Source organism: Cylas formicarius, unplaced genomic scaffold, assembly GCF_029955315.1.
Source record: "Cylas formicarius isolate icCylForm1 unplaced genomic scaffold, icCylForm1.1 PGA_scaffold_25__1_contigs__length_1324815, whole genome shotgun sequence".
NCBI classification, from domain to species: Eukaryota; Metazoa; Arthropoda; class Insecta; order Coleoptera; family Brentidae; genus Cylas; species Cylas formicarius.
In genome coordinates, this window is record NW_026844294.1 from 737,665 (window position 1) to 762,589 (window position 24,925).

The following is a 24,925-nucleotide window of genomic DNA, read 5'->3' on the forward strand; positions in this document are numbered from 1 at the left end:
TGTCGCGAATCGGGTTATCGTCGTATTTTTCTCTATCGTTCGATTGTCCGCGGTATCGAACGTAACGAATAATTTCGACCCTCGTGATGGGATTAAAGTCATAATCGGGTAAAAGTCTCAATCGGGTGAACGTCTTTGTCGGGTTAGAGTTTTAATGGGGAAAAAGTCATCGTTCGTACCGGCGGCAGGAAATATTGGAACTCGTGTACTTAATAAAATTTTGGAAAATGTAATATTTTTATTTGGTAAAAGTCGTGATCGAGTAAACGTCATAATTGGGTAAAAAGTCACGATCGGGTGAAAAGGCTATATTGGGTAAAGGACGTCGTCGGTAAAAAGTCGCCCTCGGTTACAAGTTATTATCGGTGAACTGTCATCGTTGTGTCGTAAAATCGGAACGAAAATGGGGTCGTAAAATGGAAACGAAAATGTAAAAAGTGGCAAATTTTCGAATTCAATTGAAGATTTTATCTAAAAACGCCCTATAAACGATATTCTGCGTGAAAACTGGATTATTTTTGCGACCGTCTTTAAAGAAACGACCCTGTCTACGACTTTCCTTTACAAAAATGCGAATATCCTGCCAAGTACGCACTCTGGACAAAGCGACGTACAATTGACCGTGAGCAAAACACGGGACGTTGAGACACAAACCGACTCGCGAAAGAGTCTGTCCTTGCGCTTTGTTGATAGTAATTGCGTGCGCCAACTTAATCGGAAATTGTTTTCTATAAAATGTGTCGCCGCCCGGTAGCAATGGCGTTTCTTTTTCCTCTAAAACGAATTGTTTTCTGATAATGACACATTTACGGCCCTGAAATTGACCGGAAACGATGCGGCCGACTATCACGTCATCGCCCATCTCCATTCCCTGTCCGTTACAAAAACCCCTCCGCACGTTAAGATTTACCAAAAGGACTACCACCGAACCGATCTTCAAAGTCAACCGATGTGGCGGTAGTCCCGACAAATCTAAACTTTCGATAATTTCACTGGTGACTCCCGTCGCGAGGGGATTGGCGATTTCGTGATCGTCGGCCCCATCCTCGTTACTCTGTCTATCGTAGGAATTGGTCGCCAAAAAGACCCTCTCCGATCCTGACGAATCGGGGAAGATCTTTGAGATGATTTCGTTCAACTCCTCGACCTCGCTGTTCACGGGACAAAGGATCGACCGGAGGGCCAATCGCTCGGCTAATTCCAAGAATCGCTCGTTCGTCCCGGGAAGAGCGAGCATCGATTCGAAGACGTCCCCGTAAACAAAGTCGACGAGTTGTTCGCGCGATTTGACAATTAATTTGGAAGGAACGAACAGACAGTTATCGGAAATCGGTTCGCGTCCGTTGTCCGAAACGATTCTTTCCCCGTCGCCTACTCTCCTGATGAAATTCGACCATTCCATCTCTTGCGGATGAACACGCATGTTTTCCGTTAACGTGCACAGTTGAAAAGTACTCCATGCCGGATGCGAAACGATGGACTCGAACACGGACGCCATTCCCGCTCGCCTACCCTTGACAACGGGAAGCAACTGCTTGGGATCGCCGCTAAGAATAACGGTTTTCCCACCGAACGGCCGTCGCGATTGACCGTATTCCCGACACACGGCATCGATCATTTCCAACATCCACGACGCCAACATAAACACCTCGTCTAACACGACGAGTCTCGCGTTTCGAATATCGTCGTCCGCCTCCGACTCGCCCACCAAATTAGAAACCGGCGTATCGTCTACGCCTCTTTCTCTAGGAATGCCGAAAGAAGAATGAATCGTAGCCGCGTTCCGGATTAACGTGGCCGCGATCCCCGTAAAAGCCGCGGATACGTACGGTAACGCGCGAAGTTCCGCCTCTTCCAAAATAACGTTGACGGTCGCGGTTTTGCTGGTGCCCCCTTCGCCGGTCAAAACGAAAACGATACCGTTACGATTGCATACAGACTGTAAAAACTCGTAAACGAATCCCAGCTGTTGATCGTTGAGATCGATCAGATGCAAATTTTGATTCGGTCTCGGAACGAAAACGAATTCCTCGAACGTAACCTCTTCCTCGTCCAAAAGTTGTTCCGCCTCCTCGTCGTAAACTCAATCGGAAATCCAATCCCGAGGAAGATTAATTTTTTCCATCGAAGTGGAGCATTCGACCAGAAATCGATCTACGAAACTCCAAAGGACCGTATACCGACACGTACGGAGCACGTGCATCCTTTCGTTTAAGTCGCCCGCGCCCTCTTCGTCGATATCTCTGATTAAATCGATATGAATCCTATGCACGTCCGCGGACATACGCCTGCACCATCTCTTAAATAAAGTTCGGGGATTCTTCGACGGATTGTACAAGAGAATTAGAGCGAACGCTTCCCTTAAATAAAACGGATGACGAAGACGATCCGCTATCCAATCTAAAATCTTGTCCGCCTCTTCGTCGTCGTCCGGGATCAATTTTAACGCTACGCAAGCGGCCTGATACGAAGGACATAAAACGCCGTTTACGGTTTTCGCGTCCACGAACGAAATCAAACCTGTCACGTTGCCCAAAATCATTCGTAGATAGTAGCGCTCCATATTCCCCGGACTCGGATAAACCGGACTCATACGACCTATAGAACTGGTGGGTCGCGATTTGGCGACCCAACGACCTTGCCGCCAAGAGTGCGTTTTGACGATGTCGACGTAGAACCGTCGCCGACCCGTCGCCTCCTCCGCCGCGTTCAATTCGAACCAAGCGACGAGCTTAGAACGCTCGCCCCTTTCGACTACGGCCACCTCGTCCCCTTCCCTGTAAATTTCACAAGCCTCTCCTTCCAAATGCACGGGCAACTTTTCGATTGTGTGACTGATATGGAATATGCCATTTCCCAAGATGCGATAGACCGCCTCGTGCGGTCCGATATATCTAATTTTAAGGAATGCCGCCGCCTCGTTCCAATCGATCGTATTCACTTGCATCTCAACGCATTGGATGTTCGCTACGTCTAACCCCTTATTGACGTAGGCGTTAATGTATCGACACACCTGGATCGGGTTTCCGACGCAAAGTTCCAAATTCGTTGCCGACGAAACGATTTTGTTGCCTGTTAAAAAAGCAAACACAAGGAGGACGTCTGTAAAGAATTTGCTTCTCGATCTTAAAAACGGTGCTCGATATTTGCTGTTTCGGATATTTCCACCGGCATCGATCGACAACGGTCCAGCAAGGCGGTCTTCTGACCCTCGAATTTTCGACACCTATCTCCCCCTCTTGTTCCTCCTCCTCGTCATTGTCGTCGATTTCCTGTTCGACGTTTTCCGGTTCGATATCGCACTTGTTATGTATCATGAACGTGTTGACCAAGTGACGAAGCGATTCGAAACCGTTACCGTCCGAAGGTTCGGGCCATCTCGCATAAATGACCCTATCCACATCCTCTCCCGAAACGGGAACGTCTTCTCTGGACAAATAGAGAAGGATATGCGCGTGCGGAGCGCCGCGTTTTTGGAATTCTACCCTGACAACGTATCCTTCGATTTTCCCTAAGATTTGACGCTCGGTCAAATCTCGCATCAAGGCATTCAATTTTTGTTCGAATACGCGACACAAAACCTCCGGAAAGTTTCCTATGTCGGACACGGATTTGTCGCGGCGGTTCATCTCGTCGATTACCTCTTGCCAATTTTTGTTTGACGTGAACGTGACAAGGTAAGTGGGAACTCTTCTCAATTTCGCGCACAAAGCCAAACTGTCTAGATAACCGTTGTGGTAGTACCGCCTGGTACCGGGAATCGTAGTCGGTAAGATGATGATGCGACCGGGACGTACGCGAGCTAGACCTTCATTTCCCTCATTTATTTCCGCCGTCCGCATTTCCAAGAACCTTTTCAAACTATCGTAGGTATCGGATCGTAATACCTTTTGATTTTTTTCCGCCCAAGAAACGTCGTTGTACTCGATTTTGACGTCGGCGTCGATGATGTATTGTAAACGCAATTTACCTACCAAATCCAAGACATTCCAATAACGACCGCCCTTTGTCCTCGGAATATCCGATAACAACCGAAATCTGTAATATTGTCTCAACGTGTTGACCTTGTCGGCGGATTCGTTCCAAGAACTCTCCGCGTGCAAATGAACCAAAGGATACAACATTAGATCTAGTGTGGCCGTGATAACGGAAATCTCTCTATACGGCAAAGCCGCGTCCTCCTCCAACGGTCTTGGAACAAACTCCACGTCGTAGTAGCAAGGGGGCCTGTCCCCGATGTAAATACCCGCGATCGTTTCGTTTCTCGGAAATTGAAGTCCCGAGATGCGAGCCGCGGCTTCGGATATCCCCCTACGGTGGTATCCCGCTTTACGTGGACCGTTTCGTTCGTCCTTGATCCGCGGATTAACGCAGAAAACAATTTCCCTAACTTCCCTGTTATTGACGGCGGCGTTTTCGACCTCCTCCCTATATAATTAGCCTGCCCATTTAAAAATTTTACATAATCGATTTTCCCGTCTTAAATACGATTCGAATGAATCGACAACGTCCTCGGATAATTGTCCCGAAACGGTGGAAAAAGACCTTCGCAAATTGGCCGTGTTTTCCGATACGTCAATGAAATAAAGATGCGCCTCGTTAAAACGACGATTTCCTGTTCGATGCGAATCCGCCATAAACCTCACTTGACGATTGATTACCGCGGTCGATGTAGCCGGACGGCCCGATCCGTACATCCCTAGACCGGCGTAATTGCCCCTGGGATGGGCCATAGCGAAAATGCTATTATAAGCCCTGGAAAATTTTCCAAAATGCCGCATTAATTCATACTCGTCTACGTTCAATTTTCCTCCGGCGTACAATTTGAGAAGGTTCAAATCGACCGGTTTCTTAAAGAACGCGTCTTCGCCCAAGACATTACGACCGGAAGAACAACATAACTCGCTTCGACCCGTTTTTCGATACAATTCGGAAAACCAAAAAGCAGCCCCGCAAAATGGACAAAACCACCTTTCCCTTCCTAGATAATGAGTTTCGATTAAATCAAAATCAACGTCCTCGTGATATACGGCATTTTGATAAAAATTGTTGATTCTCTCGTTTCGAATACGCCACTCTCGCTTGTGCGAGAGGAACGGAGGTAGAGGGTGCCAAGCGCGACCCACTCTACCGCGGATGACCGGCCTCGAAGCTTCCGCCACCGATTCCGCGATATAATCCAAATCGTCTTCGTCGTCGTCGTCTTTCTCCTCGTTGTGTTGTTTTGACATCGTGATCGTCTCCTCCAAAGGACTCTTGGTAGGATTGACGCAAATTTCAACCGATTCTTTGCCAACGACAGACGGCTCCGATTCCCTTACGTTCTCGACGACGGAATCCCGGACAAAAGTGTCCATGACCTCCACACCTGACCTAGACAAATCGAAATTGCGCCGCATTTCGATATAACAATCGTAATGATTGTGTCCACTGTATCTTAACAAAATCGGATTGGTATCGTCCATTCTTCCCTGATCTAAGAGAATTTTTCCATTTTCGATGATCAAAAACCTCCTATTATAAAACGAAGAAAGTGCGAAAACTTCCATGGCGGAACCCCATTCGCCGTTTTTTGACATGACATTTTTGTAATCATCAAAATTTGTAAAATCGGTCCAAACCGCTAGATCGTTCCAATTGTTTTCCGCCGCCGCGACCGCGTTCGATCTTACCTGGAAATGTTGCCGGTCGTTACCGTGCAATCCCACGGCGATAGAACGAAACAAGCAATTCCCGTCGCCGGCCGCCACTCGATACCGTCCGTATCGATCGCTTCTAATTTGTTCGCTTTCCATTATTATTTTCGACTAGAAACTTCTGAATAAAAAAAAGAAAAACGCGAATAAATTATACGATAAAATGTGTAAGAACGCATAAATCGACACATATTTAAAGAAAAACGTTAAAAAAAATTAGAACATTTAAAATTTAATAAGAACCGTCAAAATAACAGAACGATATCGCGACGTTCTGTATACAATTTAAATTTAAAGAAGGAAATAAAAAAAAACGAAAACGAAAATATCGTTCGCTCGAAACAAACGATATAATAACGTAACACATAGAACCAATGTAAAGAAAATGAGACACCCTGTATGTGACTAGAAGCAAACTATCTTATCGGAGTACGTGTGATTATGTAAAAACAGAGTTACGCAACCCGCACATGATTTTACGTAGGAAATAATTTAAAGACATCCGGTAGGTTTTGAAAAAATTAAATTTAAAATTATAAAGCCAAAGATGCAAAAACATTAGCAAATTTAAATCGAAATACTCATTTACCGCGGGGAACGATATCGCGACGTCCTGTATACAATTTAAATTCAAAGAAGGAAATAAAAATAACGAAAACGAAAGTATTGTTGACTCAAAAGAAGCGATATAATAACGTAACACATAGAACCAATATAAAAAAAATGGGACAACCTGTATGTGATTAAAAGCAAACTACCTTATCGAAGAACGTGTGATGGTGTAAAAACAGAGTTACGCAACCCCCGCATGATTTAACGTAGGAAATAATTTAAGGACATCCGGTATATTTTTAAAAAACTAAATTTAAATTTATGAAGTCAGAGATGCAAAAACTTTAACAAAATTAAATCGAAATATTCATTTGCCGCGGGGAAAAATATCGCGACGTCTTGTATACAATTTAAATTGAAAGAAGGAAATAAAAATAACGAACACGAAAATATCGTTCGCTCGAAACAAACGATATAATAACGTAACACATAGAACCAATGTAAAGAAAATGGGACAACTTGTATGTGATTAGAAGCAAACTATCTTATCGGAGTACGTGTGATGGTGTAAAAACAGAGTTACGCAACCCGCGCATAATTTTACGTAGGAAATAATTTAAAGACATCCGGCATATTTTTAAAAAATTAAATTTAAAATTATAAAGCCAAAGATGTAAAAACATTAGCAAATTTAAATCGAAATACTCATTTACCGCGGGGAACAATATCGCGACGTCCTGTATACAATTTAAATTCAAAGAAGAAAATAAAAATAACGAAAACGAAAGTATCGTTGACTTAAAAGAAGCGATATAATAACGAAACACATACAACCAATGTAAAGAAAATGGGACAACCTGTATGTGATTAAAAGCAAACTACCTTATCGGAGTACGTGTGATGGTGTGAAAACAGCGTTACCCAACCCGCGCATGATTTTACGTAGGAAATAATTTAAGGACATCCGGTATATTTTTAAAAAACTAAATTTAAAATTATGAAGCCAGAGATGCAAAAACTTTAACAAAATTAAATCGAAATACTCATTTGCCGCGGTGAACAATATCGCGACGTCCTGTATACAATTTAAATTGAAAGAAGGAAATAAAAATAACCAACACGAAAATATCGTTCGCTCGAAACAAACGAAATAATAACGTAACACATAGAACCAATGTAAAAAAAATGGGACAACCTGTATGTGATTAAAAGCAAACTACCTTATCGAAGAACGTGTGATGGTGTAAAAACAGAGTTACGCAACCCGCGCATGATTTTAGGTAGGAAATAATTTAAGGACATCCGGTATATTTTTAAAAAATTAAATTTAAAATTATAAAGCCAGAGATGCAAAAACATTAGCAAATTTAAATCGAAATACTCATTTACCGCGGGGAACAATATCGCGACGTCCTGTATACAATTTAAATTCAAAGAAGGAAATAAAAATAACGAAAACGAAAGTATCGTTGACTCAAAAGAAGCGATATAATAACGTAACACATAGAACCAATGTAAAGAAAATGGGACAACCTGTATCTGATTAGATGCAAACATTTTTATCTGAGTATGTGTAATCGTGTGAAAACAGAGTTACGCAACCCGCGTATGATTTTACATAGGAAATAATTTAAGGATAACCGGTATATTTTAAAAAAATTGAACATGACGCTAGAGATGTAAAAACCAATGCAAAGAAAAAAAAACACTAAAATATATTAGCGAGAGATAGTCGCAACTCGAAAACTTTTTCTTCATGTCCGCGTAGGAGCACATAGCAATAGAAATATATTTAATTACCTGAAAAAAAGAAAATCAATCACAATTAACTTTCTCGGGTGCACTTTTAAAACAAACTAAATGCAAATCTCGATGAAGATCATCCCACCTACATTGTCACCCCCACCAATTATTTAATATTTCGCGCCTAGGATAACGATCGCTAAGATCGTCGAACGTTGCCACGTTGAGCGCAAAACGTAGTTATTAAAAATGATGCGAGTTAATTTTTGTCTTTACCAATTATGAGAATCGTCGAAATCTATCTGGAAACACTTTCAACTGCATCCCGTCTCTTTTCGTTGAATTGAAATTGATCTTTTTTTCAATAAAAATCGATATAAATCACAATGCAGGGATGCTTCTGGCAACAGTGTCACCCCATCCACTTTTATAACGGTTTTCTGTCCGTCGATCGTAAATCATTTTTTCGCGGGTAAAATAACAGCTGTTAGAGAATCGTCGGACGTTGCCATATTTAAGAGATGCAAAAATCACGAAAATAATCGATCGATTTTAATAAGGGAAAAATGAAAGCCTACCTCGCTTTAAAATTTCAAACTTGAATGGATAGGAGGAACGTCGGAAGCCTACCAAACTATAGTGGTTACGAAACCGCACCACTCTACGCGCGTTATAATAAACTCGGGACGAAAATTCGCTTATTTTTCGCCTCCGACGCACCGTTTCCGAGATACGGCCCTTTTTCGATTTTTTTTTCCATTTTAAAATGGCTATAGCTCGAAAACGGTTCGTTTTTTGGGAAAACCGAGCAATTTTTTGCCCCAAACGGGACGGTTTACCACCCCATTTTACGGGAATCCGGTATCTGTTTTTCCATTTTCTTGATTTTGGTGCCCCCGCCGGCATCGTATAGAGTCTTAGGAGCCTACCTCGATTTAAAATTTTAAACTTGACTGGATAGGAGGAACGTCGGAAACCTACCAGGCTATAGTATATACGAAACCGCACCATTTTACGCGCGTTATAATAAACTCGGTACGAAAATTCGCTTATTTTTCGCCTCCGGCGCACCCTTACCGAGATACGGCCCTTTTTCGAATTTTTTTTTCGATTTTAAAATGGCCATAACTCGAAAACGATTCATTTTTTGGGAAAACGGAGTAATTTTTTGCCTTAAAGCGACGCTTTAAGGCAAAAAATCCAATCAAAAAAAGGACAAAATTTTCACCCCAAAGGGGTCGTTTCTCACCCCCCTTTACCCTTAGAAGACATTTTCTCCGATTTTTTTTTCAAAAATTACAAAATCCGAGGGGGTAAAATTTGGAGGGGGGGGGGTTGAGACTTTGTCAGTCGATTCCCCACGCCTAGTCAATGACGTCGAGGCCGGTACGAAAATTCGCTTATTTTTCGCCTCCGACGCACCGTTTTCGAGATACGACGATTTGAAAATTTTGAAAATTTTTCCAAAAAACCGCCCTATCTCGGAAACGGTTCGTCGTATCGAGAAACGGAGCGAATTTCCGCCCTAAAGGGGGCGGTTTCCGACCCCGTTTTACCCGGATCCGACATCGTTTCCGCCATTTTCCGGAAAAAAGTTCTTTCGGGGGCGGTAACTCCGCCCCCAGAGGTCGGGGGCGGTTCCGCTCGCGGCGCCGAAATCGCGGCCGCCCCCTCCGCCGACCCGCCAAGTTTCATCCCGATCGGACCGGCCGTTCCCGAGATACATCGCGAGCCGGCAACGTTTAGAGTCAGGTCCCGCATAACAAGCGGCGCGCGAAGCGCGGTCGCTTATTATGCGGGGACTAGGGCGGTATCTGATCGCCTTCGAACCTCTAACTTTCGTTCTTGATCAATGAAAACGTTTTTGGCAAATGCTTTCGCTTCTGTCCGTCTTGCGACGATCCAACAAAATAGAACCAAGGTCCTATTCCATTATTCCATGCACACAGTATTCAGGCGAAGTTTTAGCCTGCTTTAAGCACTCAAATTTGTTCAAAGTAAACGTGCCGGCCCACCTCGACACTCAATGAAGAGCACCGCGGCAGGATTGAGTTGGACCGCCCGCGTGAACGGGCTAAGTCCACCGGCAGGACGTCTCGCGGCACGCCAGTTAACACCGCGGACGATGAACCGGCGGCGCGGGACACAAATTCGACTACGAGCTTTTTAACCGCAACAACTTTCGTGGCAGGTACTACGTTTCGTTCGACGTTAAAGGAAAAAGGAATGGGAAAGGGAAAATAAATTTATTTCATTTTTATTTATTATCGAAAACGAATTCTTTAAAAAACGATTTGGCGGTTCTAAAAAGAACCTTGAAGGTCGCCTGAAATATAATAAATTAGTATTGATAATAAAAAATCCTTGACCGGTTGTGAACGTCTCGTAGATCTGAAACATTAAAAAAAAAAGGATTAGTTACGTTATGAGATAATGTGTCGCGAATCGGGTTATCGTCGTATTTTTCTCTATCGTTCGATTGTCCGCGGTATCGAACGTAACGAATAATTTCGACCCTCGTGATGGGATTAAAGTCATAATCGGGTAAAAGTCTCAATCGGGTGAACGTCTTTGTCGGGTTAGAGTTTTAATCGGGAAAAAGTCATCGTTCGTACCTGCGGCAGGAAATATTGGAACTCGTGTACTTAATAAAAATTTGGAAAATGTAATATTTTTATTTGGTAAAAGTCGTGATCGAGTAAACGTCATAATTGGGTAAAAAGTCACTATCGGGTGAAAAGGCTATATTGGGTAAAGGACGTCGTCGGTAAAAAGTCGCCCTCGGTTACAAGTTATTATCGGTGAACTGTCATCGTTGTGTCGTAAAATCGGAACGAAAATGGGGTCGTAAAATGGAAACGAAAATGTAAAAAGTGGCAAATTTTCGAATTCAATTGAAGATTTTATCTAAAAACGCCCTATAAACGATATTCTGCGTGAAAACTGGATTATTTTTGCGACCGTCTTTAAAGAAACGACCCTGTCTACGACTTTCCTTTACAAAAATGCGAATATCCTGCCAAGTACGCACTCTGGACCAAGCGACGTACAATTGACCGTGAGCAAAACACGGGACGTTGAGACACAACCCGACTCGCGAAAGAGTCTGTCCTTGCGCTTTGTTGATAGTAATTGCGTGCGCCAACTTAATCGGAAATTGTTTTCTATAAAATGTGCCGCCGCCCGGTAGCAATGGCGTTTCTTTTACCTCTAAAACGAATTGTTTTCTGATAATGACACATTTACGGCCCTGAAATTGACCGGAAACGATGCGGCCGACTATCACGTCATCGCCCATCTCCATTCTCTGTCCGTTACAAAAACCCCTCCGCACGTTAAGATTTACCAAAAGGACTACCACCGAACCGATCTTCAAAGTCAACCGATGTGGCGGTAGTCCCGACAAATCTAAACTTTCGATAATTTCACTGGTGACTTCCGTCGCGAGGGGATTGGCGATTTCGTGATCGTCGGCCCCATCCTCGTTACTCTGTCTATCGTAGGAATTGGTCGCCAAAAAGACCCTCTCCGATCCTGACGGATCGGGGAAGATCTTTGAGATGATTTCGTTCAACTCCTCGACCTCGCTGTTCACGGGACAAAGGATCGACCGGAGGGCCAATCGCTCGGCTAATTCCAAGAATCGCTCGTTCGTCCCGGGAAGAGCGAGCATCGATTCGAAGACGTCCCCGTAAACAAAGTCGACGAGTTGTTCGCGCGATTTGACAATTAATTTGGAAGGAACGAACAGACAGTTATCGGAAATCGGTTCGCGTGCGTTGTCCGAAACGATTCTTTCCCCGTCGCCTACTCTCCTGATGAAATTCGACCATTCCACCTCTTGCGGATGAACACGCATGTTTTCCGTTAACGTGCACAGTTGAAAAGTACTCCATGCCGGATGCGAAACGATGGACTCGAACACGGACGCCATTCCCGCTGGCCTACCCTTGACAACGGGAAGCAACTGCTTGGGATCGCCGCTAAGAATAACGGTTTTCCCACCGAACGGCCGTCGCGATTGACCGTATTCCCGACACACGGCATCGATCATTTCCAACATCCACGACGCCAACATAAACACCTCGTCTAACACGACGAGTCTCGCGTTTCGAATATCGTCGTCCGCCTCCGACTCGCCCACCAAATTAGAAACCGGCGTATCGTCTACGCCTCTTTCTCTAGGAATGCCGAAAGAAGAATGAATCGTAGCCGCGTTCCGGATTAACGTGGCCGCGATCCCCGTAAAAGCCGCGGATACGTACGGTAACGCGCGAAGTTCCGCCTCTTCCAAAATAACGTTGACGGTCGCGGTTTTGCTGGTGCCCCCTTCGCCGGTCAAAACGAAAACGATACCGTTACGATTGCATACAGACTGTAAAAACTCGTAAACGAATCCCAGCTGTTGATCGTTGAGATCGATCAGATGCAAATTTTGATTCGGTCTCGGAACGAAAACGAATTCCTCGAACGTAACCTCTTCCTCGTCCAAAAGTTGTTCCGCCTCCTCGTCGTAAACTCAATCGGAAATCCAATCCCGAGGAAGATTAATTTTTTCCATCGAAGTGGAGCATTCGACCAGAAATCGATCTACGAAACTCCAAAGGACCGTATACCGACACGTACGGAGCACGTGCATCCTTTCGTTTAAGTCGCCCGCGCCCTCTTCGTCGATATCTCTGATTAAATCGATATGAATCCTATGCACGTCCGCGGACATACGCCTGCACCATCTCTTAAATAAAGTTCGGGGATTCTTCGACGGATTGTACAAGAGAATTAGAGCGAACGCTTCCCTTAAATAAAACGGATGACGAAGACGATCCGCTATCCAATCTAAAATCTTGTCCGCCTCTTCGTCGTCGTCCGGGATCAATTTTAACGCTACGCAAGCGGCCTGATACGAAGGACTTAAAACGCCGTTTACGGTTTTCGCGTCCACGAACGAAATCAAACCTGTCACGTTGCCCAAAATCATTCGTAGATAGTAGCGCTCCATATTCCCCGGACTCGGATAAACCGGACTCATACGACCTATAGAACTGGTGGGTCGCGATTTGGCGACCCAACGACCTTGCCGCCAAGAGTGCGTTTTGACGATGTCGACGTAGAACCGTCGCCGACCCGTCGCCTCCTCCGCCGCGTTCAATTCGAACCAAGCGACGAGCTTAGAACGCTCGCCCCTTTCGACTACGGCCACCTCGTCCCCTTCCCTGTAAATTTCACAAGCCTCTCCTTCCAAATGCACGGGCAACTTTTCGATCGTGTGACTGATATGGAACATGCCATTTCCCAAGATGCGATAGACCGCCTCGTGCGGTCCGATATATCTAATTTTAAGGAATGCCGCCGCCTCGTTCCAATCGATCGTATTCACTTGCATCTCAACGCATTGGATGTTCGCTACGTCTAACCCCTTATTGACGTAGGCGTTAATGTATCGACACACCTGGATCGGGTTTCCGACGCAAAGTTCCAAATTCGTTGCCGACGAAACGATTTTGTTGCCTGTTAAAAAAGCAAACACAAGGAGGACGTCTGTAAAGAATTTGCTTCTCGATCTTAAAAACGGTGCTCGATATTTGCTGTTTCGGATATTTCCACCGGCATCGATCGACAACGGTCCAGCAAGGCGGTCTTCTGACCCTCGAATTTTCGACACCTATCTCCCCCTCTTGTTCCGCCTCCGTATACCGACCGCCTCCCTATACGAACCACTTATATATAGGGATCGCCTCCATATATGGAACGCCTTTATATATGGACCGCCTCCAAATACAGACCGCCTTCGTATACGGACCGCCTTGATATACAGAACGCCTCCATATACCGACCGCCTCCCTATACGAACCGCTTCCATATAGGGATCGCCTCCATATATGGAACGCCTTTCTATATGGACCGCCTCCAAATACAGACCGCCTTCGTATACGGACCGCCTTGATATACAGAACGCCTCCATATACTGATCGCCACCATATACGGATCACCTCCATATACGGACCGCCATTATATACGGACCGTCTCTAAATACAGACCGCCTTCGTATACGGACCGCCTCCATATACGGACCGCCTCCATATACAGACCGCCTCTATATATAAACCGCTTCCATATGCGGACCGGCTCCATATATAGACCGCCTGTATATATAGATCGCCTCCATTTATATACCGCCTCCATATACAGATCGCCTCTATATACAGACCGCCCCCATATATAGGTCGTCTCTATATATAGACCGCTTCCATAACCGAAACTAACCAAAATGGACCAAATTGAAGTATATAGACCGCCTAGATGGTAGACCGCCTCCGTGGTGGTTGGCATCACCAAAGCGATAACCAAAACTAACCAAAATGGACCAAAGTTGAGTATATAGATTGCCTAGACCGTGAACCTATTCGGTGGCGGTTTGATAGGAACGTCGGAAACCTACCACGCTATGGTGTTTACGAAACCGCACCACTCTACGCGGCCGTTTGCAGTAGGTAGGTTTCGAACCTACGCTGATATGGAGAATCTGATTTCTAGTCAGACGCTTTTACCGACAGACCAAATCTAAATTTGCTTGAAAGTGGTACTATTTCTGGTGATGTGCCATGCGTTGAAATATAAGGCCATTATATTTTTATAAATTTATGTACTCAATCCCCATATCTGAGAAAAATTTCTGGGCTGAGCTGTTAATTAAAAAATATATATTTCAAGCAAAACAATTTCCGTTTGCAGTAGGTAGGTTTCGAATCTACGCTGCCATGGAGAATCTGATTTCTAGTCAGACGCCTTAACCGACAGACCAGGGCTAAATCTGTTTGAAAGAAGAACTATTTCTGGTGATGTGCCATTTAAAATATAAGGGCATTATATTGTTTTAAATTTATGCACTCAATCCCCATAATTGACAAAATTTTCTGGGCTGAGCTGCTAATAACAAAAATTATATTTCAAGCAAAACAAATGGTCGTTTGCAGTAGGTAGGTTTCGAACCTATGCTGATAGAGAATCTGATTTCTAGTCAGACGCCTTAACCGACAGACCAGGGCTAAATCTGTTTGAAAGTCAAACTATTTTTGGTGATGTGCCATGCGTTGCAAAATAAGTCCATTACATTTTTATAAATTTATGTACTCAATCCCCATATTTGAGAAAAATTTCTAGGCTGAGCTGTTAATTAAAAAATATATATTTCAAGCAAAACAAAGGCCGTTTGCAGTAGGTAGGTTTCGAACCTACGCTGCCATAGAGAATCTGATTTCTAGTCAGACAGACGCCTTTACGGACAGACCAGGGCTAAATCTGTTTGAAAGTAAAACTATTTCTGGTGATATGCCATTTGAAATATAAGAGCATTATATGGTTTTAAATGTATGCACTCAATCCCCATAATTGACAAAATTTTCTGGACTGAGCTGCCAATTACAAAAATTATATTTCACGCAAAACAAATGGTTGTTTGCAGTAGGTAGGTTTCATACCTACGCTGCCATGGAGAATCTGATTTCTAGTCAGACGCCTTAACCGACAGACCAGGGCTAAATCTGTTTGAAAGTCGAACTATTTCTGGTGATGTGCCATGCGTTGAAATATAAGTCCATTATATTTTTATAAATTTATGTACTCAATCCCCATATTTGAGAAAAATTTCTGGGCTGAGCTGTTAATTAAAAGATATATATTTCAAGCAAAACAATGGCCGTTTGCAGTAGGTAGGTTTCGAACTCAATCCCCATAATTGACAAAATTTTCTGGACTGAGCTGCTAATTACAAAAATTATATTTCAAACAAAACAATTTCCGTTTGCAGTAAGTAGGTTTCGAACCTACACTGCCATCGAGAATCTGATGTCTAGTCACCCGAATTAACCAATAGACCAAGGCTAAATCTGTTTGAAAGTCGAACTATTTCTGGTGATGTGCCATGCGTTGAAATATAAGGCCATTATATTTTTAGAAATTTATGTACTCAATCTTGATATTTGAAAATATTTCTGGGTTGAGCTGTTAATTAAAAAATATATATTTCAAGCAAAACAATGGCCGTTTGCAGTAGGTAGGTTTCGAAATTAATCCCCATAATTGACAAAATTTTCTGGACTGAGCTGCTAATTACAAAAATTATATTTCAAGCAAAACAATTTCCGTTTGCAGTAGGTAGGTTTCGAACCTACGCTGCCATGGAGAATCTGATTTCTCGTCAGGCGCCTTAATTGACAGACCAGGGCTAAATCTGTTTGAAAGTAGAACTATTTCTTTTGATGTGCCATTTGAAATATTAGGACATTATATTGTTTTAAATGTATGCACTCAATCCCCATAATTGACAAAATTTTCTGGACTGAGCTGCTAATTACAAAAATTATATTTCAAGCAAAACAAATGGTCGTTTGCAGCAGGTAGGTTTCGAACCTACGCTGCCATGGAGAATCTGATTTGTAGTCAGACGCCATAACCCACAATCCAGGGCTAAATCTGTTTGAAAGTAGAACTATTTCTTTTGATGTGCCATTTGAAATATAAGGACATTATATTGTTTTAAATGTATGCACTCAATCCCCATAATTGACAAAATTTTCTGGACTGAGCTGCTAATTACAAAAATTATATTTCAAGCAAAACAAATGGTCGTTTGCAGTAGGTAGGTTTGGAACCTATGCTGATAGAGAATCTGATTTCTAGTCAGACGCCTTTACCGACAGACCAAATCTAAATTTGTTTGAAAGTGGAACTATTTTTGGTGATGTGCCATGCGTTGAAATATAAGGCCATTATATTTTTATAAATTTATGTACCCAATCTTCATATTTGAAAAAATTTCTGGGCTGAGCTGTAAATTAAAAAATATATATTTCAAGCAAAACAATGGCCGTTTGCAGTAGGTAGGTTTCGAACTCAATCCCCATAATTGACAAAATTTTCTGGACTGAGATGCTAATTATAAAAATTATATTTCAAGCAAAACAAATGGCCGTTTGCAGTAGGTAGGTTTCGAACCTACGCTGATATGGAGAATCTGATTTCTAGTCAGACGCTTTTACCGACAGACCAAATCTAAATTTGTTTGAAAGTGGTACTATTTCTGGTGATGTGCCATGCGTTGAAATATAAGGCCATTATATTTTTATAAATTTATGTACTCAATCCCCATATCTGAGAAAAATTTCTGGGCTGAGCTGTTAATTAAAAAATATATATTTCAACCAAAACAATTTCCGTTTGCAGTAAGTAGGTTTCGAACCTACACTGCCATCGAGAATCTGATGTCTAGTCACCCGAATTAACCAATAGACCAAGGCTAAATCTGTTTGAAAGTCGAACTATTTCTGGTGATGTGCCATGCGTTGAAATATAAGGCCATTATATTTTTAGAAATTTATGTACTCAATCTTGATATTTGAATAAATTTCTGGGCTGAGCTGTTAATTAAAAAATATATATTTCAAGCAAAACAATGGCCGTTTGCAGTAGGTAGGTTTCGAACTTAATCCCCATAATTGACAAAATTTTCTGGACTGAGCTGCTAATTACAAAAATTATATTTCAAGCAAAACAATTTCCGTTTGCAGTAGGTAGGTTTCGAACCTACGCTGCCATGGAGAATCTGATTTCTCGTCAGGCGCCTTAATTGACAGACCAGGGCTAAATCTGTTTGAAAGTAGAACTATTTCTTTTGATGTGCCATTTGAAATATTAGGACATTATATTGTTTTAAATGTATGCACTCAATCCCCATAATTGACAAAATTTTCTGGACTGAGCTGCTAATTACAAAAATTATATTTCAAGCAAAACAAATGGTCGTTTGCAGCAGGTAGGTTTCGAACCTACGCTGCCATGGAAAATCTGATTTGTAGTCAGACGCCTTAACCCACAGACCAGGGCTAAATCTGTTTGAAAGTAGAACTATTTCTTTTGATGTGCCATTTGAAATATAAGGACATTATATTGTTTTAAATTTTCTGGACTGAGCTGCTAATTACAAAAATTATATTTCAAGCAAAACAAATGGTCGTTTGCAGTAGGTAGGTTTCGAACCTATGCTGATAGAGAATCTGATTTCTAATCAGACGCCTTAACCGACCGACCAAAGCTAAATCTGTTTGAAAGTCGAACTATTTCTGGTGATGTGCCATGCGTTGAAATATAAGGCCATTATATTTTTATAAATTTATGTACTCAATCCCCATATCTGAGAAAAATTTTTGGGCTGAGCTGTTAATTAAAAAATATATATTTCAAGCAAAACAATTTTCGTTTGCAGTAGGTAGGTTTCGAACCTACGCTGCCATGGAGAATCTGATTTCAAGTCAGACGCCTTAGTCGACAGACCAGGGCTAAATCTGTTTGAAAGTAGAACCATTTCTGGTGATGTGCCATTTGAAATTTAAGGGCATTATATTGTTTTATATGTATGCACTCAATCCCTATAATTGACAAAATTTTCTGGGCTGAGCTGCTAATTACAAAAATTATATTTCAAGCAAAACAAATGGTCGTTTGCAGTAGGTAGGTTTCGAACCTACGCTGCCATGGAGAATCTGATTTCTAGTCGGACCCCTTAACCGACAGACCAAGGCTAAATCTGTTTGAAAGTCGAACTATTTCTGGTGATGTGCCAGGCGTTGCAATATAAGTCCATTATATTTTTTTAAATTTATGTAGTCAATCCCCATATTTGAGAAAAATTTCTGGGCTGAGCTGTTAATTAAAAAATATATATTTCAAGCAAAACAATGGCGGTTTGCAGTGGGTAGGTTTCGAACCTACGCTGCCATAGAGAATCTGATTTCAAGTCAGACCCCTTAACCGACAGAACAAGGCTAAATCTGTTTGAATGTCCAATTATTTCTGGTGATGTGCCATACGTTGAAATATAAGTAAATTATATTTTTATAAATTTATGTACTCAATCCTTAATTTAAGAAAAATTTCTGTTCTGAGCTGTTAATTAAAAATTATATATTTCAAGCAAAACAATGGCCGTTTGCAGTAGGTGGGTTTCGAACCTACGCTGCCATAGAGAATCTGGTTTCTAGTCAGATGCCTTAACCGACAGACCAGGGCAAAATCTGTTTGAAAGTAGAGCTATTTCTGATGATGTGCCATTTGAAATATAAAGGCATTTTATTGTTGTAAATGTATGCACTCAATCCCCATAATTGACCTAATTTTTTGGGCTGAGCCGATAATTACAAAAATTAAATTTCAAGCAAAACAAATTTTCGTTTGCAGTAGGTAGGTTTCAAATCTACGCTGCCATGGAGAATCTGATTTCTAGTCAGACGCCTTAACCGACAGACCAGGGCTAAATCTGTTTGAAAGTAGAACTATTTCCGGTGATGTGCCATTTGAAATATAAGGGCATTATAATTTTTTAAATTTATGAACTCAATCCCTATAATTGACAAAATTTTCTGGGATAAGCTGCTATTTACGAAAATTAAATTTCAAGCAAAACAATGGTCGTTTGCAGTGGCGAACCTATAATGATAGAGAATCTGATTTCTAGTCAGACGCCTTAACCGACAGACCAAGGCTAAATCTGTTTGAAAGTCGAACTATTTCTGATGATGTGCCATTTGAAATATAAGGGCATTTTATTGTTGTAAATTTATGCACTCAATCCCCATAATTGACCACATTTTTTGGGCAGAGCTGCTAATTACAAAAATTAAATTTCAAGCAAAACAAATTTTCGTTTGCAGTAGGTAGGTTTCGAATCTACGCTGCCATGGAGAATCTGATTTCTAGTCAGACGCCTTAACCGACAGACCAGGGCTAAATCTGTTTGAAAGTAGAACTATTTTTGGTGATGTGCCATTTGAAATATAAGGGCATTATATTGTTTTAAATTTATGCACTCCATCCCCATAATTGACAAAATTTTCTGGACTGAACTGCTAATAACAAAAATTATATTTCAAGCAAAACAAATGGTCGTTTGCAGTAGGTAGGTTTCGAACCTATGCTGATAGAGAATCTGATTTCTAGTCAGACGCCTTAACCGACCGACCAAAGCTAAATCTGTTTGAAAGTCGAACTATTTCTGGTGATGTGCCATGCGTTGAAATATAAGTCCATTATATTTTTATAAATTTATGTACTCAATCCCCATATTTGAGAAAATTTCTAGGCTGGGCTGTTAATTAGAAAATATATATTTCAAGCAAAACAATGGCCGTTTGCATTAGGTAGGTTTCGAACCTGCGCTGCCATGGGGAATCTGATTTCTAGACAGACACTTTAACGGACAGACCAAGGCTAAATCTGTTTGAAAGTAGAACCATTTCTGGTGATGTGCCATGCTTTGAAATATAAGGGCATTGTATTGTTATAAATTTATGCACTCAATCCCCATAATTGACAAAATTTTCTTGGCTGAGCTGCTAATTACAAAAATTATATTTCAAGCAAAACAATGGTCGTTTGCAGTAGGTAGGTTTCGAACCTATGCTGATAGAGAATCTGATTTCTAGTCATACGCCTTATCCGACAGACCAAGGCTAAATCTGTTTGACAGTCGAACTATTTCTGGTGATGTGCCATGCGTTGAAATATAAGGCCAATATATTTTTTTAAATTTATGTAATCAATTCCCATATTTGAGAAAAATTTCTGGGCTGAGCTGTTAACTAAAAATTATATATTTCAAGCAAAACAATGGCCGTTAGCAGTAGGTAGGTTTCGAACCTACGCTGCCATAGAGAATCTGATTTCTAGTCAGACGCCTTAACCGACAGACCAAGGCTAAATCTGTTTGAAAGTCGAACTATTTCTGATGATGTGCCATGCGTTGAAATATAAGGCCATTATATATTTTTAAATTTATGTAGTCAATCCCCATATTTGAGAAAAATTTCTGGGCTGAGCTGTTAATTAAAAAATATATATTTCAAGCAAAACAATGGCCGTTTGCAGTGGGTAGGTTTCGAACCTACGCTACCATAGAGAATCTGATTTCCAGTCAGACGCCTTAACCGACAGAACAAGGCTAAATCTGTTTGAAAGTCGAACTATTTCTGGTGATGTGCCATGCGTTGAAATATAAGTAAATTATATTTTTATAAATTTATGTACTCAATCCCCATATTTAAGAAAAATTTCTGTTCTGAGCTGTTAATTAAAAATTATATATTTCAAGCAAAACAATGGCCGCTTGCAGTAGGTGGGTTTCGAACCTACGCTGCCATAGAGAATCTGATTTCTAGTCAGACGCCTTAACCGACACACCCGGGCTAAATCTGTTTGAAAGTAGAACTACTTCTGGTATAAAATTCCATTATATTTTTATAAATTTATGTACTCAATCCCCAGATTTTAGAAAATTTTCTGGGCTGAGCTGTTAATTAAAAAATATATATTTCAAGCAAAACAATTTCCGTTTGCAGTTGGTAGGTTTCGAACATACGCTGCCATAGTGAATCTGATTTCCAGTCAAGCGCCTTAACCGACAGACCAGGGCTAAATCTGTTTTAAAGTAGAACTATTTCTGGTGATGTGCTATTTGAAAGATAAGGGCATTATGTTGTTATAAATTTATGCACTAAATCCTCATAATTGACAAAATTTTCTTGGCTGAGCTGCTAATTACAAAAATTATATTTCAAGCAAAACAATGGTCGTTTGCAGCAGGCAGGTTTCGAAAATACGCTGCCATAGAGAATCTGATTTCTAGTTAGACGCCTTAACCGACAGACCAGAGCTAAACCTGTTTGAAAGTAGAACTATTTCTGGTGATGTGAAATTCGAAATATAAGGGCATTACATTGTTATAAATTTATGCACTCAATCCCGATAATTGACAAAATTTTCTTGGCTGAGCTGCGAATTACAAAAATTATATTTCAAGCAAAACCATGTTCGTTTGCAGCAGGTAGGTTTCGAACCTACGCTGCAATAGAGAATCTGATTTCTAGTCAGACGCCATAACCGACAGACCAGGGCTAAATCTGTTTGAAAGTAGAACTATTTCTGGTGATGTGCCATTTGAAGTATAAGGGCATTATATTATTTTAAATTTATGAACTCAATCCAAATAAGTGACAAAATTTTCTGGGATAAGCTGCTATTTACGAAAATTATATTTCAAGCAAAACAATAGTCGTTTGCAGTAGGTAGGTTTCGAACCGATGCTGATAGAGAATCTGATTTCTAGTCAGACGCCTTAACAGGCAGACCAAGGCTAAATCTGTTTAAAAGTCGAACTATTTCTGGTGATGTGCCATGCGTTGAAATATAAGTAAATTATATTTTTATAAATTTATGTACTCAATCCCCATATTTAAAAAAAATTTCTGTTCTGAGCTGTTAATTAAAAATTATATATTTCAAGCAAAACAATGGCCGTTTGTAGTAGGTGGGTTTCGAAACTACGCTGCCATAGAGAATCTGATTTATAGTCAGACGGCTTAACCGACAGACCAGGGCTAAATCTGTTTGAAAGTAGAACTATTTCTGGTGATGTGCCATTTGAAATATAAGGGCATTTTATTGTTGTGAATTTATGCACTCAATCCCCATAATTGACCACTTTTTTTGGGCTGAGCTGCTAATTACAAAAATTATATTTCAAGCAAAACAAATTTTCGTTTGCAGTAGTTAGGTTTCGAACCTACGCTGCAATAGAGAATCTGATTTCTAGTCAGACGCCTTAACCGACAGACCAGGGCTAAATCTGCTTGAAAGTAGAACTATTTCTGGTGGTGTGCCATTCGAAATATAAGGGCATTACATTGTTATAAATTTATGCACTCAATCCCGATAATTGACAAAATTTTCTTGGCTGACCCGCTAATTACAAAAATTATATTTCAAGCAAAACAATGGTCGTTTGCAGCAGGTAGGTTTCGAACCTACGCTGCAATAGAGAATCTGATTTCTAGTCAGACGGCTTAATCGACAGACCAGGGCTAAATCTGTTTGAAAGTTGAACTATTTCTGGTGATGTGCCATTTGAAATATAAGGGCATTATATTATTTTAAATTTATGAACTGAATCCCCATAATTGACAAAATTTTCTGGGATAAGCTGCTATTTACGAAAATTATATTTCAAGTAAAACAATGGTCGTTTGCTGTAGGTAGGTTTCGAACCTATGCTGATAGAGAATCTGATTTCTAGTCAGACGCCTTAACCGGAAGACCAAGGCTAAATCTGTTTAAAAGTCGAACTATTTCTGGTGATGTGTCATGCGTTGAAATAAAAGGCCAATATATTTTTTTAAATTTATGTAGTCAATCCCCATATTTGAGAAAAATTTCTGGGCTGAGCTGTTAATTAAAAAATATATATTTCAAGCAAAACAATGGCCGTTTGCAGTAGGTGGGTTTCGAACCTACGCTGCCATAGAGAATCTGAATTCTAGTCAGACGCCTTAACCGACAGACCAGGGCTAAATCTGTTTGAAAGTAGAACTATTTCTGGTGATGTGCCATTTGAAATATAAGGGCAATTTATTGTTGTAAATTTATGCACTCAATCCCCATTAATTGACCACATTTTTTGGGCTGAGCTGCTAATTACAAAAATTATATTTCAAGCAAAACAAATTTTCGTTTGCAGTAGGTAGGTTTCGAATCTACGCTGCCATGGAGAATCTGATTTCTAGTCAGACGCCTTAACCGACAGACCAAGGCTGTTTGAACCTACGCTGCCATAGAGAATCTGATTTCTAGTCAGACGCCTTAACCGACAGACCAGCGCTAAATCTGTTTGAAAGTAGAACTATTTCTGGTGATGTGCCATTTGAAATATAAGGGCATTTTATTGTTGTAAATTTATGCACTCAATCCCCATAATTGACCACATTTTTTGGGCTGAGCTGCTAATTACAAAAATTATATTTCAAGCAAAACAAATTTTCGTTTGCAGTAGGTAGGTTTCGAATCTACGCTGCCATGGAGAATCTGATTTCTAGTCAGACGCCTTAACCGACAGACCAGAGCTAAATCTGTTTGAAAGTCGAACTATTTCTGGAGATATGCCATTTGAAATATAAGGGCATTATATTGTTATAAATTTATGGACTCAATCCCCATAATTGACCACATTTTTTTTGCTCAGCTGCTAATGACAAAAATTATATTTCAAGCAAAACACATTTTCGTTTGCAGTAGGTAGGTTTCGAATCTACGCTGCCATGGAGGATCTGATTTCTAGTCAGACGCCTTAACAGACAGACCAAGGCTAAATCTGTTTGAAAGTCGAACTATTTCTGGTGATGTGCCATTTGAAATATAAGGGCATTATATTATTTTAAATTTATGAACTGAATCCCCATAATTGACAAAATTTTCTGGGATAAGCTGCTATTTATGAAAATTATATTTCAAGTAAAACAATGGTCGTTTGCTGTAGGTAGGTTTCGAACCTATGCTGATAGAGAATCTGACTTCTAGTCAGACGCCTTAACCGGAAGACCAAGGCTAAATCTGTTTGAAAGTCGAACTATTTCTGGTGATGTGTCATGCGTTGAAATAAAAGGCCATTATATTTTTTTAAATTTATGTAGTCAATCCACATATTTGAAAAAAATTTCTGGGCTGAGCTGTTAATTAAAAAATATATATTTCAAGCAAAACAATGGCCGTTTGCAGTAGGTGGGTTTCGAACCTACGCTGCCATAGAGAATCTGATTTCTAGTCAGACGCCTTAACCGACAGACCAAGGCTAAATCTGTTTGAAAGTCGAACTATTTCTGGTGATGTGCCATGCGTTGAAATATAAGTAAATTATATTTTTATAAATTTATGCACTCAATCCCCATATTTAAGAAATATTTCTGGGCTGAGCTGTTAACTAAAAATTATATATTTCAAGCAAAACAATGGCCGTTTGCAGTAGGTAGGTTTCGAACCTAGTCAGACGCCTTAACCGACAGACCAACGCTAAATCTGTTTGAAAGTAGAACTATTTCTGGTGATGTGCCATTTGA

General features: G+C 40.9%; 2 protein-coding genes across 2 annotated transcripts; both read right to left on the minus strand.

Annotated features, from left to right (window-relative positions):
* Positions 1-454: 454 nt before the first annotated feature.
* Positions 455-5,795, minus strand: LOC132697601 (uncharacterized). The gene is made up of 4 exons (XM_060663156.1): positions 4,489-5,795; positions 3,014-4,428; positions 2,191-2,967; positions 455-2,082 (listed from the first exon to the last, which is right to left on the minus strand). The coding sequence occupies exons 1-4, from the start codon at positions 5,793-5,795 to the stop codon at positions 455-457; spliced, it is 5,127 nt and encodes a 1,708-aa protein (XP_060519139.1).
* A 5,086-nt stretch (positions 5,796-10,881) lies between these two features.
* Positions 10,882-13,601, minus strand: LOC132697608 (uncharacterized). Its single transcript, XM_060663162.1, has 3 exons — positions 13,562-13,601; positions 12,618-13,499; positions 10,882-12,509 (listed from the first exon to the last, which is right to left on the minus strand). Exons 1-3 carry the CDS (start codon positions 13,599-13,601, stop codon positions 10,882-10,884), a joined length of 2,550 nt encoding a protein of 849 aa, XP_060519145.1.
* Between the last annotated feature and the right edge of the window lie 11,324 nt (positions 13,602-24,925).